At 36.6% G+C, this 16,671-nt stretch overlaps 1 protein-coding gene across 1 annotated transcript in view; it reads right to left on the minus strand.

Moving 5' to 3' along the window:
- Positions 1–462: 462 nt before the first annotated feature.
- Positions 463–16,671, minus strand: part of LOC117917445 (probable manganese-transporting ATPase PDR2) — a 34,055-nt gene continuing 17,846 nt past the window's right edge. The window contains exons 14-22 of the mRNA XM_034833733.1: positions 13,091–13,170; positions 11,712–11,820; positions 6,738–6,866; positions 5,358–5,423; positions 5,127–5,198; positions 4,351–4,502; positions 4,019–4,130; positions 3,821–3,937; positions 463–2,075 (exon numbers count right to left, since the gene is read on the minus strand). Of these exons, the coding sequence (XP_034689624.1) occupies positions 963–2,075; positions 3,821–3,937; positions 4,019–4,130; positions 4,351–4,502; positions 5,127–5,198; positions 5,358–5,423; positions 6,738–6,866; positions 11,712–11,820; positions 13,091–13,170 (1,950 nt within the window). The 3' untranslated portion in view covers positions 463–962. The remainder of the gene's footprint in view (positions 2,076–3,820; positions 3,938–4,018; positions 4,131–4,350; positions 4,503–5,126; positions 5,199–5,357; positions 5,424–6,737; positions 6,867–11,711; positions 11,821–13,090; positions 13,171–16,671) is intronic.

Genomic DNA, 16,671 nt, shown 5'->3' on the forward strand with positions numbered 1-16,671 from the left:
AAACATGATCAAGCTAGCCTAATGCTAGATGGTTTAATTTATTGAAGAACTCATTGATGGTTCTTCAATAAATCAAATAATTATTTTTCTATTTTTCAAAGACTTATGTTCTTATAAATTATAATATTTAAAGGATAGAAAATGCACCGATCAAATTTAAAAATTATTTAAAGTGATTTTTAATCCATTACTGTTTCAGTATTCACTTTTTTTTTTAAAAAAAAAAATTGGGGTTATGCATCCTCTTATCAAAACACTAGAAAATAGTTTTTCCATAACTAAAAGCAGTTTTACGGGAATCATTATCATTCCCATAGAGACCCATAATAGGCCGAAGAATCTGACAAAAGGCATCACAACACAAAACAATCCACCCAAAAACAGGATCCATGAAGGCTCCCAAAAGAAAATACAAGTGGAACCCACAACCAGGGATTCATCCTGCATATATTACTACAATAATCAGTCATAAAAACCTACCAAATGGTCTTCCATTAACGCTTGCACTGCTAAGACTTACAAGCAAAATAACAACTCTTGTCACAATGAAGCATCACAGCCCTCATGTAAAGTTTTGACCAAGTAATAAATCGGGTTAAATTCATTAATCTTGAGCTGCAAATCCAACATGGAATGGTTTGAATGTTTTCACTTCTTTCTTGAGCTGAGTTCAATATTTCATGACAACTTGAATTGCAGTTGGCAAAATGCCTTTTCAAATCGTCCTACTCTCATTATAAGAACAAGGATAACAACTTCTACGGGGGTAGGAAAAAAAAATAAGAAACTCATAATTTTTAATGAGACAACAATTAATTAATTACTTAACCAAAAATGTCCTGCTATATCACCTTCATTGCTCGTCTGCTGCAGCTGCTGCTCTCTTACCAGCACAGCTCTCCCAGAAGGCGTTGCTGTAGTGGCGGCTTGCAGTTCTCTCTACTATGTCAGGTTTCATTTTTTCAGAGTAGCTTCTTTTCTAGGTTAGCAGCAGCCAGTCTTTGTCGCTTCTTCCAGGCTGGAATACGACCAGGGAAAATCCACCTCAACAATCTTTCCCATGAATAGCAGCCCAAGAACATGAGGAAAGCCCAGATCAGTAGCTTGTTCCTCAATCCCACTGGCATGGGCACCAATTTCAACCAGTCATTCAAGTCCCTAAATAAATCAGAGGTGATGACTGTGAAGAAACCAACAGCGCCAAAAAGGGCATAGAAAAATGGTTTGTTTTCTGGGATACTCTGGTTGAAAGGATGGCCCATGTAGTTCACAGCAAAGGTTGCCACTTGGATCATCATGTTCACCATGTATGATACAGTGTTCACAAGGTTGGGGTGGAAATCAGAGTCTGGCTCGATGCATTCATCTGGCATATATTTCTCAGCCTCCTTCACAGAAGAAATCAAAAAGAACAAGTGGAGGGCAAACTGTCCTAGGAGAGACAGGAGGACGTAGGAGCAGAAGACATGAGGGTGGGGACGTGCAGCTGATAGTGTAGGAAGGGGTCGTGCATGTGAGATAAATAGGAAAAAAGCAGCTGTGAAAACACCGCTTATGGTAGCTTGGACATCACCAAGTTTGACGCCATCTAAATACATGACACTCAGCACATAAGCTGTTGCAAGGCAGTTGAGGCCAAGAATCTTAAACATCTGAAGGGTTGTCACTAGAGTACTGCGGCCTTGACGAATAATGTCAGTGGTAGGAGCAACTGATGCATGCTTTGCTGTGAATGGTGATGCCATTGAAGCATCCCCAAGCTTCACAATGGGAACTGCACGACCATCACCCTCCTCATTCAGTTCATCCATGAGCTTCTTCAGCTTCTGACGTTGCATCTCTGCAGCCGTCAGATGGCGATTAGCAGCTGAGTGACTGGTGGATTCTGACTTTGAGGCAGATCTGCCTTTTGAAGGGCCTTCTCCATTCAGACTAAGGGCTTTGGTTGTTTCTGTTGCAGGCTTGGGTTTCTTTGACTTGACAGACTTGCTAGTTTCATCTTTAGATGCTTCTGAGGAAGATCCTCCAATTTGAGTTGGTGGCATAGCATTCAATAAAGCAACTCCTACATGGGCCTGAGAAAATGAATAAGATAAAATTTGAACTTTTTTTCCCAAAAAAGAAAAATGAATAAGATAAAACTTCAAATCTTTTTCCACATCTTTACAATTATGAAACAGGTTACCTATGATATAATAGAGAACACTTTCTAATTATCCTCCTATGGTCCTAACTATGACATGATGGATGATGGTAGCAAAATATAAGTACCCAATACTTGAATGAGGTAATTTTTTTTTTTTTGATAAGTCAAGAGGGTAATATCTATAAATAACAAACAAGGTTGCTATACACCAAGGTATAAAAGGCGTATACAGAGGGTACCAAAAGGCATAAGCCTCAAGGGAGAGGACAACCAAAAAACCACCACTCCCTCCATTGATTTATAGCATGCCTAGAAAGGTAAGATTGAGAATTGAGAAAATTCAAAGAGATTTCCTTCAAGGAGAAGGGGCTTTAGAAAAAAAGATTCATTTGGTAAAATGGCTGATTGTTTGCAGGGAGAAAAATAAGGGGGGCATAGGAATCAAGAATCTTTCTTCTCTTAATAAGTCTCTTCTAGGAAAATGGAGTAAGAGATATGTGTAAGGCTAAGTATGGAGAGGAGGAGTTGGTGCTCAACGTAAGGGAAGGGTATGAGGTTGGTGTTTGGAAAACCATCAGGAAGGGTTGGGACTTGGTTGACAGTAGAGTATATCCTTTTTAGGAGAGGAGGGTGATGTTTTGGAAGGATAAGTAATGTGAGGATGAACCCTTAGCTAGTACTTTCCCTCCTTGTATGCCTTAGTTGCATCAAAGGAGGCTTGGGTGGCAGAGGCCTGATTTGATATGGGTGAGGGGGGGACTTGTTTCATTAGACATTTGAATCATTGGGAGCTAGATTAGGTAGAGGATTTTTTCTTAAGGATTCAAGGAGAGTCAGTTACAAGGGATGATAAGTATAGAGTGGTTTAGATGGGTTCTAGAAAGGGGGTTTTCTTTGTCAAATATTTTTATTCCATTCTGGACCTAAGGCATGCAATTCCCTTCCCTGTCGCTGTCATTGGAATTCATGAGTCCCTTCAAAAGTGTTTTTTTTGCATGGGAAGCTAGTTATGGTGTTAACCATAGATCAGATTCAGAAGAGAGGATGGGCTTTGGCAAATAGATGTGTTCTTTGCAAATGAGAAGAGTAATCGATAGATCATATTCTCATTCATATCGCTTTGGTAGCTTTTGTTCTCTTTGTTGGACATTCCTTGGTACTTCTTTTGTCAGTAAGGGACACTATATTAGGGAGGTATGGTTCCTTTGCAGGGATGTAACACTAGGATTGTATTGCCACAACCTAAAATAAAATGTTTAAATCATTGGTTTCCTGGCCAAGACATACTTCAGGTGGTGTCAAGTATGAGGCTGGTGGGAGCAAGGAAATTGTTTGCATAAGACTCCCATTCACTGGATAGAGTATTTAATTTGTCATACTCTTTAGATGCTCAGAAGGAGGCTTTATATTTTACAGATGCCCATGCTTGACTATCATGTCCCAAACAGATTGGTTTTAACTCTATATAAGAACAAGGCCAACCAATTCCCAACCATTTAGGTTTTCCACAGGAATTCTTGACTGCCATTCAGCTCTATTTTGGGTCATGTCATACTTGATTCAAAGTTATTATATAATTTCTCCCTGCCTTACTCAAGCTCTTTCTGAATAGGCATATCCCTTAATTTCAAGAAACAAAACAAATAATTAAAAATTTTCAAAAAAATAGAATACCTGTTTCAGAGCTCCAACATCATTGGTTCCATCACCACACATCAATGTCATCCTTCCCACTGTTTTGAAAGTGGTCAATATAAGTTCCTTTTGCTCAGGAGCAACCCTTGCAAATACCTGATAGCATTGTTGGAATAAGAATTGTCAAGATGAAGCTGTGCTGAAAACTAGTATCAGACATATAGTATGAGCTACAACCTTCACAAAGGGAATGACTTGTAGAACAGCAGAAGTCTGTTGTAACATTTCGAAGCAGTCACCTCCAATGCAGAGATCATGGGTTTCTGATAAAGCTTCAACCTCTTTCGCACTGTAGTCACAGTTAATTTAGAAAAGAAGGGCAGGAGGGGATTAAATGAGTATGTTATTGCACTACAATGACTAATAAATCAGCAGAAGAAGAAATAAGGCCCTTTCCAAATAGATTTAAGAAAATGACAAAAACAAGGGATATGGGCACAAAGCAAGAAATTAAGATTGAGTTTACAAGGATGTTAAATATGGCAAAACTATGGCAGGTGCACATATACCTGTAGCGAATTATCTCAGTTTCATCTGGTGAAATCCACTCATATCCTGCACTATTCCTTGCTGGACCAAGAATTAATGTTGGCTTTGAAATAATAAGAACTTGGCCAGCAACATGACAAGCTGTCAAAGCTTGATCACCAGTAATCATTACCTGACATTAGAAAACCCCATCTTCAGAAGGATAACTTTATTTTTAGGATGAATATCATTTAACTTGATCCCTATAAATCTAAAAGCATAAGAAGAAATATTTTGATGCAGTGCACCCAATGAGAGTACAGGAAGCCAACACCAAGAAATTACTGCCCAGATAACGATACAAACCCTTACCCTGGTTTCAACTTCTAAACTTGAGGAGTTCAAGTCTAGAACTAAGCAGTCAATATCATATTCATAGTGAAACACAAAAAAATTTTAGCAATCATTTTGAAAAATATGAGGTTTGACAACAGTAGTTGAGAAAGATAACACTGAAATCAAAATCCTAGAGCGCCAAGGGTTCTGAAACCAACATCCTGTGTTCACGTCCAGGATCAAAGAAAAACTAATTTTTTTTTTTTCTCAATCAGATTATCTGCTAGAAACCACATGAAACTAAAGAAATACAGAAGAGGCAAGTTTGTTTGTCTTTTTTGTTTTGAATTTCCAATTTTAAATTTCCATAAATCAAATCTATTTTGGAAGTTCAAACTGGAATCAAATGCAAAACTCTAGTTAAGTGAACAAAATGTCTATCAAGGAGAGGTCAGGTTAGTAAGAAGAGTGATTTGCTTACCAAGTCATGTGATGATCCTTTTAATTCAGACAGAACAGTAGCTGAATCTGCTCTAATAGGACAGTTAAATACCTGAAATTTAAATGATAAGCCATTGTTGACAACAAAGATGTGAATGGTTAACAGCACTTACTACACAAAATTGATCTAAATACTAAAGAAAAAACTAAAAAGTAGACCATAAAATAAAAATATAAAGAGGGCAAAAAAATTAAATACATAATTACTTACCGCAAAACCTGCAAAGGTAAGGCCACTCTCCACCACATCTCTATCCATGTTCCTAGCTTCGCTAACCTTCATTCAGTATAAAACAAGAAAGCAACCACTGAGGTATACATAGTCGCCATCATGAAATGTGAATAAAATGGAAATGAAAAAAGATGTTTTTAGAAACACCAAAAATAAAAATATGGATAGAATAAAAAAGATGAACTTAGGAAATGGTAAAAACACGATAATGGTATATTGTTTTTCAAGTTGATACCACTGAGCCAGTCTTAAGAATACAGACATATTACCCAGTAAAAATACAAAGTAAAATCTTAGGCAACAATAAAATCCCAAGGAAAGGATTCAACAATTGCCTAGACAATAACTAAATAAAGAACCAAGGAACTATTACCTTGTGGTTGAATAGAAATAATGAATGTCATCTTTGAAGATGTTGTCATCATCCCATTGTTCTCAAATTCTATTGAACAATGTAAAGTATCACAATGTGATCACGGAACCAATTAAAAGAGATTCCCCAATTCCAATTAGGAATTCATTGGGTCCTTTAAATTTTATTCATTTTACCGAATGTGATGTTATTTGACAGCAGAAGCAACACCGTCTGTCCATTATTATAATGGCAGTATATCCATTCTTACAAGCATATGAATATTTGCAAAGAGAGAAAATAGCATACTCAAAAATTTCTCAAATGAAACCTACTTTCCTTAAAGTATTAAAATTTAGTTTGGAAAAACTGAACTCTTGCTCCACACCTGGTAATCTAGAGTAAATAATGCCAGGAGTCCAATCTTTGCGCTACTTGTGCAAATATTACTTCACAATTGCTGCTGATGCAGAACTTATACAGAAAGGTGATAATTCAGAGCTTGTTTGGGAGTAATTCTAGAAGGGTGAGAAACTTTTCTAATGCTAGAAAGAGTTTTTCTTACAAAAATGAGATATTTGACAAATTTTTAAAAATCACTTTTTTGTTATATAATGCATCACCAAAAACACTATCAGAGCACTTCTTCTAGTTTCTATTCTAACATTAACTCATTCTTCATAATAGTGTTTTTAATAGAAGTGCCACTGACAATGACAAAAGCACTACAAGGTAAAAGCACTTTTACTAGAATCACTCCCAAACAGGCTCTATGTCTTCAAACTTAAAACTAAATTTGCAATGAACTTAAATTGCCATATTCAAGGTTCAATGTCTTCAAAACTTAACACTAACTAAAGTTGTTTCCTATAAAATAAAATAAATAAATAAAAATTAACACTAACTAAATGTACAAAAGAACTGAAATTGCCATATGAACATTTTCAATTAAAAAGCAAAGAAGAAAAACACAACGGAAATAAAATTACATGGAAGAGAATTCTTACTGTCATTTCTGGAAGGGACTTGAAAGCAAGGGCCAAAACACGAGATCCTTGACGCGTGTATTTCTTGTAGGTCTCAACATAGGAAGGTGGCAAATCAACAAGCCTCTCCTGAATAGTTTCTGGAGCCCCCTGAAATGGGAGAAAAGAAGCTTGCTTAGTGAGAATAATGAATGAGCCATGCGAGGTTAAATCTGAATTGCTTTTCCAGTTGCTTCTATTTAGTGTAGGCACACTTCTGCACAGAAAACAGAGGAAACAAGCCAACTGATGATAAAATAACAAAGGAAAAATGTCACATGGAGTCAAACATACTGGTCATTTTTCAGTTGACAAAAATAGAACTGACAAGAAGAAAAAATACGAGATGCCATAAATAAAATAATGTTGATTAACATCAACTGAAGCAACATGTATCTAGCAACTCTTGTGAATCCAACTTTCACAGGCAGTTTTTAATCTTGATGGTTTGCTTGTAAGTTACTGAGAGCCTTAAATGTGGTACTGGCCACAAAAGCAAATGTGAAAAGACCTTCCACCTCAGGAAATTCTGAAAATAAATGAGCATGACTTAACATTTCTGACAATACACATCTAATTACATGAGTTTGCCACATAAGGACACTACTGATATTAACTAGATTCTTTTTTGGATAAACAGAGAGAGCGAGGCATTTATCCCAACTGTGAGCAAAACAAACCTTAGGTGATATGAGTCCATCTCGCTACCCTACACTTAAATACCACTTAGGCTCAGAATTCAAGACTTTGGTTCATTGCCAGAGCATGCTACTACTAAGCTGCACCACCTAAACTTGATAATTTAGATATAAACATAAAAAATGAACTTTAAAAAAATTACATACATATATACACATATATATGTTAATTCCTTTAATCTTTATGGGCATTTCTAAGAAGGGCAATTTTCAAATAACCATGAAAGAGAGAGAGAATGATTAATTAACCCCTCCATATTTTCATGATACAGTAATGATTCGATAAAAAACAATATAATGGCAATGAGAAAGAAAGAAATATTTCTGGAATTCATACTCTGTCATTCTGTGGAGCAAAAGGGGACAGTTTTGTATCTCAAGTGTATTCTTCTGTATTTCAACGTTGTTTTTGGGTTGAACGTAAGTTTGGAGAAAAAAGGAGACTACTCTAGAGGGAATCATGGAGAATTTAGCATCTAAGCCTGGTAAAGGGAGGATCAATTACCAATCTCCTTTTGAGGATTTGCCTTTGGTGCTGCTTTTAAGATTAAAGCTGTTTATGACACAGTGGTGGAACTCTTCGATAAGCAACATCTTCAAAAGCAGCAAGACTCACTCTCTTACCTTTTGAATCTGTCAGCCTATATTATATCCACTATTGTAATAGTAGCGTCTATTAAAAGGTTTTTTCAGAATTATAACAGTAGCATCAGTTCAGGAAAGTCAGAGAAACTTCAAATAGACTTATTGTGTGGAGGGGGTGAAAAAGGAGGGAAATTCCATTTGACCAAATAGAGTGTGATCACAAAAATGGTGGGAGGTTCTAGATTAGAGGTTTGTGTGTACTTAATAAAGCAATGGAAAGCACGTGAAGTTGGAGATTTGCAAGTGATAGAGATGGGTTATGCAGGAAATAGTGGTGGACAAGCTAAGGGAAATGGAGGTGCAATGTTCTCTGAAAGGCCATTAACTTGACCTGACTAGGATTCTCATGGGGAATTGTGTGACTAAATCTTGGTATGATGTCTGGTGTAAGGAGACTCTTCAATTCTCGTATCTCTTCATATTAGCAGCAACCAGATAACGGTGTTAATTACTAATGCTGGGATAGATGTAGTAGTCATTGGCACCTGATGTTGCTTAGAAGTATTCATGACTAGGAACTCAAGCTGATGGAAATATTCATGGTTTGCATCTAAAATTTTGTTGTAAGAGAGGATAGGGAGGATGTTCCTATATGAAAGATTTCTAAAATAAGTCATTTCAATTAAATCATACTTCAAGGCACTGTGTGCAATGATCGACATTTCCATCACCAGTGTGTGGAGTTCTAACGTATCATCCCAGGTTGGTTCCCCTTTTTTTAATGTGTGTGTATATTGGAAGTTGTTTGGAAAACAATTTTTGTTAAGCTATTTATTTGATCCAAAAGCTTCCACTATTAGGTAATTGTGAGCCAACAATGTATATTATGGTAATTTGGTCTACAACCTAAAGAATCCTTACCATAGACCAACTAATGAGGGGGATAACCTAGGCAAACTAATGTAACACAGGGAAAGGAGGAGTCTGATCACATGGTTATCCATTTCATGATGGTTTGAAGCATTCGGACCTTATTGTTATTTATCATGTCTACTATCAATGAAGCCCAAAGGAGCATTTGGCTAGTTGGCAAGGTGGTTTTGTGATGAAAGAGGAGGAAACTGAGTAGGACTCCATTGTTGAGCTAATTTTGGTGCATATGGAAGGAATGAAATAAGAAAACTTTTGAAGAATTCACTTATAAAAGTTAATGTTGAAAAATTAACTTCCCAAATCCTTTGATTTCATGGATCGGGGACTTACTTGGGGAGGGAAGTCTGTTATTCCTAGACTTCACATATAGGGTGAGGTGGGAATAAGGCCCTCTCTATAGCCTAATGCTTTTATTTCACTTTAGCTTTGTTTGGGTGCTCCATCTAAACATTCTGTGTACCAAAGGTTGTGTCCCCTTTTGTAATATATATATATATATATATATATATATATATATATATATATATATATATATATATATATATATATATATATATACATGTATATATATATATATAAAGGCAGATTGAATTAAGAACCATAGTTGTGAAAGGTGCGCAAGGCTCCAGGCGGCGTGACGCGACCTTCCGGCACCTCACCTGAAGCAGGCGACGCCACTTCACGAAGGCGCCGCTTAGGCGTGCAAGGCGCTCGCCTCTGGCAAGACGCGACAAGGTCTACAGGTGCGCCTTGATCCCCTATCTCCTTCTTCTCCTCCTTCTGCTTCTTCTTCTTCTTCTTCTTCTTTTGGTCTTCTTCTCCGGTGATGGGTTGTAGAGGGCAGAGAGAACCCTTTTTTTTTTAGATTAGAACGACATCGTTTGGTCCCTATTCTTTAAAAAAAGACAGGCTAAAACGACGCCGTTTTGGCCCTATTTCTCATTCTAGCCCCCTTTTTCTAGTTGTTTTCAACTCGAGAACACCCCCAAATTTTGCCATAGCATCTGCTATGCGGTGAAGAAGTGAAGCAGTGAAGAAGACAAAGAAGATAAGGAAAAATAGAGAAAAAATAGACGTACCTTTGTCGGGACCTTGGTATTTTTCTCTTTTCTTCACTTTTTTGCATTTTTTTCCGTTCTTGTCTCATAACTCTCATTGGCATTTTAAAATAAATAAATAAATATTGTATTTTGACATGAAAATTTTACTAAATAAAAATAAACAAATAAAAAACTCTCATGTGCATATTTTTGGTTAATATGATATGCATATTTATTTTTTTTATTTTCTTAATTTAATTATAATTACTTTATTGTAGTATAAATAATTTGTTTGCAAGATGGATAATGAGAGTGAAACTCAAGTGGACTCTAGTGCAAGTGGAAGAAGAGATCTCGAATGGAAGTATGTTTGTTTGCCAAATGAAAAAGATTTTTTTTTTTTTTGGATAGATAAACCCACAGAAGCTATTTAGAAAAAGGGAGTTTAAAAGGCAACCCGAAGCATACAGGGAGTATACACGAGATGCCAAAAGACAAAAAACAAAAAGGCAAACACTCACCAGCCCTCAACTAGAACCCAACCAATCAACAATTACCAAGGACCTCTTTGTTCCATTTACTCAGGTTGCATTTCAAAGCCCGTAACTTCTTAGCAAGCACAAAACTCGGTTTCCCTTGAAATTGTAAGATTGTCACCACTCTTTAAATTTATCCGTAAAACCTTCCACCCTTAGCTACATGTTTTCAAACCTAAAAGGGTTTTTGCCTTTTCTCACCCCTTCGTAATCTAACAGAATAGGGCAATGATCAGAAACTTGTCTTGGCAAAAGAATTTGCATTGCCCCCCAAACAAGATCCTCCCAGTCTCCTGAAAACAAAAAGCGATCCAACCAAGCCTTTAGCAAACCTCCTTCCCCTCCACTCCAAGTGTAGGCACCACCACCTAGTGGCGGGTCTACTAGTTTGAATTCATCAATAAAGCTAGAGAATTCTCTCATAGTAGTTGACATTTGCCTACCATTACTTGTTTCTCTAGGAAACCGCACCACATTAAAGTCCTCTACTATGCACCAAGGCTCATTCCAAAGCCCCTTGACAGCAACTAGCTCCTCCCACAACTCCCTCCTCTCCCTTCCTTTAAGCGGGCCATATAACCCAGAGAACACCCAAACAAACCCCTCCTCGGAATTTCTAAAGCAACAAGAAATAGAAAAAGAACCCACTTCAACCTCCAACCCTTCCAAAACTCTCTTATCCCATAGTAATAACACCCCTCCCGCCGTGCCCCTTGCATCTAATGACACCCAACCCAAGTTCCTACCAACCCCCAAGCTTCTAACAAACCTATCAGACATCTCCTTCATTTTTGTCTCCTGAAAACACACCAAATCTAGCTTATATTTTATAAAAAAAAATGTATTCATTGGGTGCATTCCTCTCTTTACATGCCTTTGTCATTGTTAAAAATAAACATCACATAAAGGATCAAATAGTAACAGAAATAGGAAGAAACATAAATACAAAGAAAATACTTCATTTCATCATGGAGAGAGAATAATTGATAATGTCCTATGAATCATTCAAATTACATGCTTAACTTTCTTATTCATGAGCTTCCAAATAACATTTTTTTTACCAGATAGCTTCCAAATAACATAAGGATCTATTATGATAAAATGAGGTATCTTGATCAGTTCAAAATGCAAGGACATGAATAAGCAAAAAAGCAACCAACATACCTTCACAAAAGCAAGGAATTCCTCCTGAACGCGAACAACAACTGACATTCGTTTCAAGTAAGAGGCAAAGTGGTGTCTCTTAACAATTTGCACAGCTTGGCCGCTTCCCCTAAAATTGAAGGAAAAAACCAATTGACCATACAGTGAATTCAACAGCCCATACATCAACACATTAGAAATCTCATCAGCAATTTTGTCCCCTAAAAGAAACAAAAACTAAAAGAGTGCTGGAAGCCTAGATTCCCATATCAGATAAGATATCCTGCCTATGTATATATGAAATTTTTTTTATTTTTTGAATAGATACAAGAAGGGAGCAATCCTTCAAAGATGTAACTAAGTGTTCTTATGTATGCATGTACGCATACATGTAATGAAAATAAACTCAGTAAACTTGTATGAATATGTAAATGATGTAGAATTGTATCTCTATATAAATCTATATCGAAGTTGTATCCTGGGAATAGTTTTGGTTGAAGGAGGTATGTATTCAATGACAACTAACAGAAATAAACACGCATTTAAACATTTCCTACCTTTACAAAAGGGGGGATATATCCTGGCATATTTTTGGTTGAAGGAGGTATGTAATCAATGACAACAGCAATAAACATGCATTCAAAATGGGAAAAGAGCTTAGCATGGGCACACCATACATACCACCAGTAAACTAATGAATTGGAGAATTCCAGCTGAACCCAAAGTGTGTCACATTTTGGTCCTAGTTGCTAGCATTGAAATAATTTGACAATATAGGTAGGCACAGCTATTATTTAATAGAAAATGATATAGGTTGAGTCTACCCATATTTTACTTGTAAAATTTATTCATTGTATCACTGTCAAGATTACTAAGCTGCTAACTATGTCACCAAAGATTAAGTTGAATGGTTGCATTTAACACCAATATTTTTTTCCCTCATTTCCACCAGTGTTAACTAGTTTTACCATAATGATCTAGTAGCCTAGCAAGCTGCCATCTGAAACTTGATAGACCATCCTTCCAGAACACAGATTCAGTAATCCCAGAAGACTTTTCTTTCTTCCATTTTTTTTTTTTCCTTTATATAAGGAAAACATGGTACATGGTACCCTGTTCTTCTCTGGCGTTATTTTTCCTTGTCCTTTCTTTAATGTTTTGCTCTCAGAGGAAAACCCTTCCTTTTATATCTCCATCTTTTTTTATGATAAATCTTTTTTCCCTTCTAGAAGTTTTGTTCAAAAAAAAGAAAAAGGAAAATATTTACAATTGCATAGAACCCAAAAGATTTAACAATCTGAGAGGTTACACTCCAGCCAGAGATGAAAAAGAAAAAAAGATGAAACTAAGAACAAAGTTATTTGGGAAATAACTTAATACTGATAAATACAGCATCTTACTTTTTGGGCACAGCCTTCTCATCAGATTTGTAAGACCAATCTATTCCTTTAAGGGCAGCCTTCTCAAGAGGATCACCAACCTACAAGCAAAGATGCATTTAGTTATTTAACAGGACTACAAGATGGGCTGTTCAGTACAAGTTTCAACAAAACAAACGAATATGGTGCTATCTAAGCTTAATAAACATACAGAAAGTGTTATATAAGCAAAACTTGCAGCCATCCCAAGATTTATGACCACCAGTTACAAAGCTTCACGTACACTTTTTTTTTTTTTTATTTGACAGGCAAAAGAGAAAATATATTAATAGCGCCTAAAATGAGGAACCCCAACATACACACGAAGTATACAGGCTTCATGCACACATATTGAACAAGTCTAGTTGTGATACAAGGAACTGATCTCTTATACAGTTTGGCTTGTTTATGTCAAAATTCAGCAGCTAATATTTGGCCGATGGCAATGAGAATGTCCAATTCCTTTCAAAGTGGCCTTTTCTAAGGTGCCGACTTGAAAATTTTCTAATAGTCTGATATCTTGACACAGGAAAAATAAGGAGAAGAGAAAGGAATGATGGATAACTCAGGTTTTCAGAAACTAAATAACTTCAAATGGATGTGTTATGTAATCCTAACACTGAATTAGTTGAACATCGATTGGTCTATTGTTTATTTCTTCACCAGTTACAGATTTAGCATGAGGGAATATGACTACAATCTAGGACAAGACTCTTCTCTAGCCATAAAAGCATGAGCTGCAACAAGATCTAATGAGATTCTCTCACTTTGCATTCTACCAGGTTATCTGGAAGAAGAGAAATTTGAGGACATTCAACTGAAGAGAGACTTAAATTTATAGAGGATTGGACAGATTTAGATTTATTTTATTGTTTTTTCAAGTAGGTATATGAGAACTTCACAAAGCCTGTCATTCCATTATATTGTAGACGGTAGATAGATAGGGTTGAAGAGCAACCCCAAGACAGTTATTCCAAGTATTGGCATGGTTAAACCCAGGTGATATACGTCCAACCCTCTATCCTGCACCACTTAAATACCGAGGAGGCTCAAACTTGAGAACTCTCATATATAGCCAAAGGGCACTACCATTAAGCTATAAATAGAGGGCATAAATGAGAACTGAAATTGCAAGAACAGGATTAATACATATAAAATACATACATTATCTAGTCTTCCCATATACTTTTTGTCTTTGTTCAATATTCCAAGGAAAGTCAAACTGAAGCTAGAGAAAATTCAAAGGGATTTCCTCTAGGGAGGTAGGGCATTGGAGAACAAGATGCATCTTATGAAGCAGCCAACAGTGTGCATGGAAAAGAGTGTGTGTCTATGCACAGGGGATGGGGGCTTAGGACATTAGATGCCTTTCTTCGCTTAATAAGGCACTTTTATGCAAGCAGAGTTGGCGATATGCAACTGAAAGAGAAGTGTTTTGGAAACAAGTCATTATTAGCAAATATGGGGAGAAAGATGGAGGTTGGTGGTCTTGTGAATCGAGAGACAGTCATGCGGTGGGGCTATGGAAAACTATCAAGAAGGGTTGGGAAACCTTTTATAGCAAATCTTCCTTTATGGTATGAAATGAGAGGAGGGTGAAGTTTTAGAAGGATAATGGTGTGGGGATGAACCTTTGCGTGTATCCTTCCTTTCTTCATATGTTGTAGTCATTTCAAAAGAGACTTGGGTGACAAATTCATAGGATCAGACAGGTGAGGGGGTTCATTGGAACCCATGTTTTTTTGGACTTTTAAATTATTGGGAATTGGACAATATAGAGGAATTCTATTCAAAATTCCAAGGAATGTTGGTAGATAACAAGGGGGAAGACAAGGTCGTGTAGATGAACTCAAAATATAATAAGTTTTCAGTAAAGTCTTTATATGTTGCCTTGGAGCTTAGGGAATCAAATTTTTTTTCCAAGTGTGATTTGGAATTCTTAGGTACCTTCTAAAGTAGGTTTTTTCACTTGGGAAGCTAATTCAAGAAAGGTGTTGACCCTAGATCAACTTCAAAGATTGGTTATGATCTTTAGTCAATAGATGTTTTCTTTCTAAAGTGGAGGAAAGATTTATAGATCAAAACTTTCTTCCTTGTGCCAAGACAGGTCCTCTAGAATATATTTTTTTTTGCGTTGTTTGGTATTCATTGGGTGCAAGTTGCTATAGTTAAGCACTTGAGGCCTGGCTCAAGTGGTAAAGGAATGGGAGGGTTTGTGGGAGGTTCCAAGTTCAAATCCCAATGGGGACAAAAATTAACTATCAAAAAAAGAGTTGCTATAGTTAAACAAACTATCTTAGGGTGGCATGTTCCCATTGTGGATAAAAGGCGCAAGAAAGTTTGGAGAGCAGTTGCATTGTACATCTTTTGAACTATATGGAAAGAAAGGAATAGAAGGTCTTTTAACAATGCAAAGCAACCTAACCACGCCTTGAAAAAAAATTTATCCTAGAAATTTGTTTTTATGGATGAAGATGTACCCAAATATAGGTTCTCTATTTTCAAATGATTTTGTAGTTTGGTTAGGCTCTTACTAAGAGAGAGTTGTTTTTTGTTCTCTTTTTTATTGCACCTCTTGATGCTCATTGTATATATCCTGTGTACTATAGTTTGCCATCTTTGTGACACTTGTTCATAAAATCATATTATTTGCCGATAAAAAAATACACACGCGTATACATACATACATACATACATATATATATATATATATATAAAGAAAAAATATGGTTCTCAATAGAGATGCTTATGGAGGTGGGTAGATGTTGGTTTAGTGTTGAGTCCAAATCTTTCAAAATTTTGGTTCAAAAGATCAAAAGGTAAGATAGCAGGTTTGTCATCAAAGAGGGGTCAAGGCTTCCCTTCTTGGATCAAGTTTGACGAGAAAGGTCTTTCCTAGTTGCTAGAGTGGGCAGAATTTTGCAGTGATGAAATCAGTTGGAAAGCATATAGGAAGGATTGGATGGAGGGAAGAAGAGTTTACAACTTGGAGATGCGTAGCATTGGTGCTAGTTGGTTCCTAATGTGTTCTACTTTTTCTAAGAGAATAGATTTAATGTGGTCTTTCTAGAAGAAGATAGAGATTATCCAAGGGGTTGGAAGACTTTGGCAAAGAAGTTGAGGAGTTTAGTCCTTTCTTGGAGCAACCAGTCCAATAAGCAAATCTTCAGCTTTGGGAGCAAGGTGAGGACATCCCTTTAAAAGAAGCCTCTTATGCAAAGGTGGTGTGCAAAGGTCAAGGTGAGATAGGCGAATCCACATGAATTCAAATGAATATGAAGAATTTAAGCAGAAATTTGGATTGTCTTCAATGATGCCTTGTGGGAAAGTAGGGAGGTTCTTTAGACAAGGTCCCCAACCTGTTTTCATTGAATTCTTGGGTAGTGTTCAACTAAACATTGAAAGGGGAAGCTCCGGCATCTTTGGATAGCTCCCTCATTTTGTTCAAGTTTGAGAAGGTGGCAGGGGCTAAAAAGTTGCTGCAATCTGATATGAAAAAATTTCATGGAAAAGACTCTACATCTAAAGAGAAAGACTCCAGAAGCTGGGTGCTTTAGGGAGGA

The sequence above is a fragment of the Vitis riparia genome, chromosome 7, assembly GCF_004353265.1.
Source record: "Vitis riparia cultivar Riparia Gloire de Montpellier isolate 1030 chromosome 7, EGFV_Vit.rip_1.0, whole genome shotgun sequence".
Lineage (NCBI taxonomy): Eukaryota > Viridiplantae > Streptophyta > Magnoliopsida > Vitales > Vitaceae > Vitis > Vitis riparia.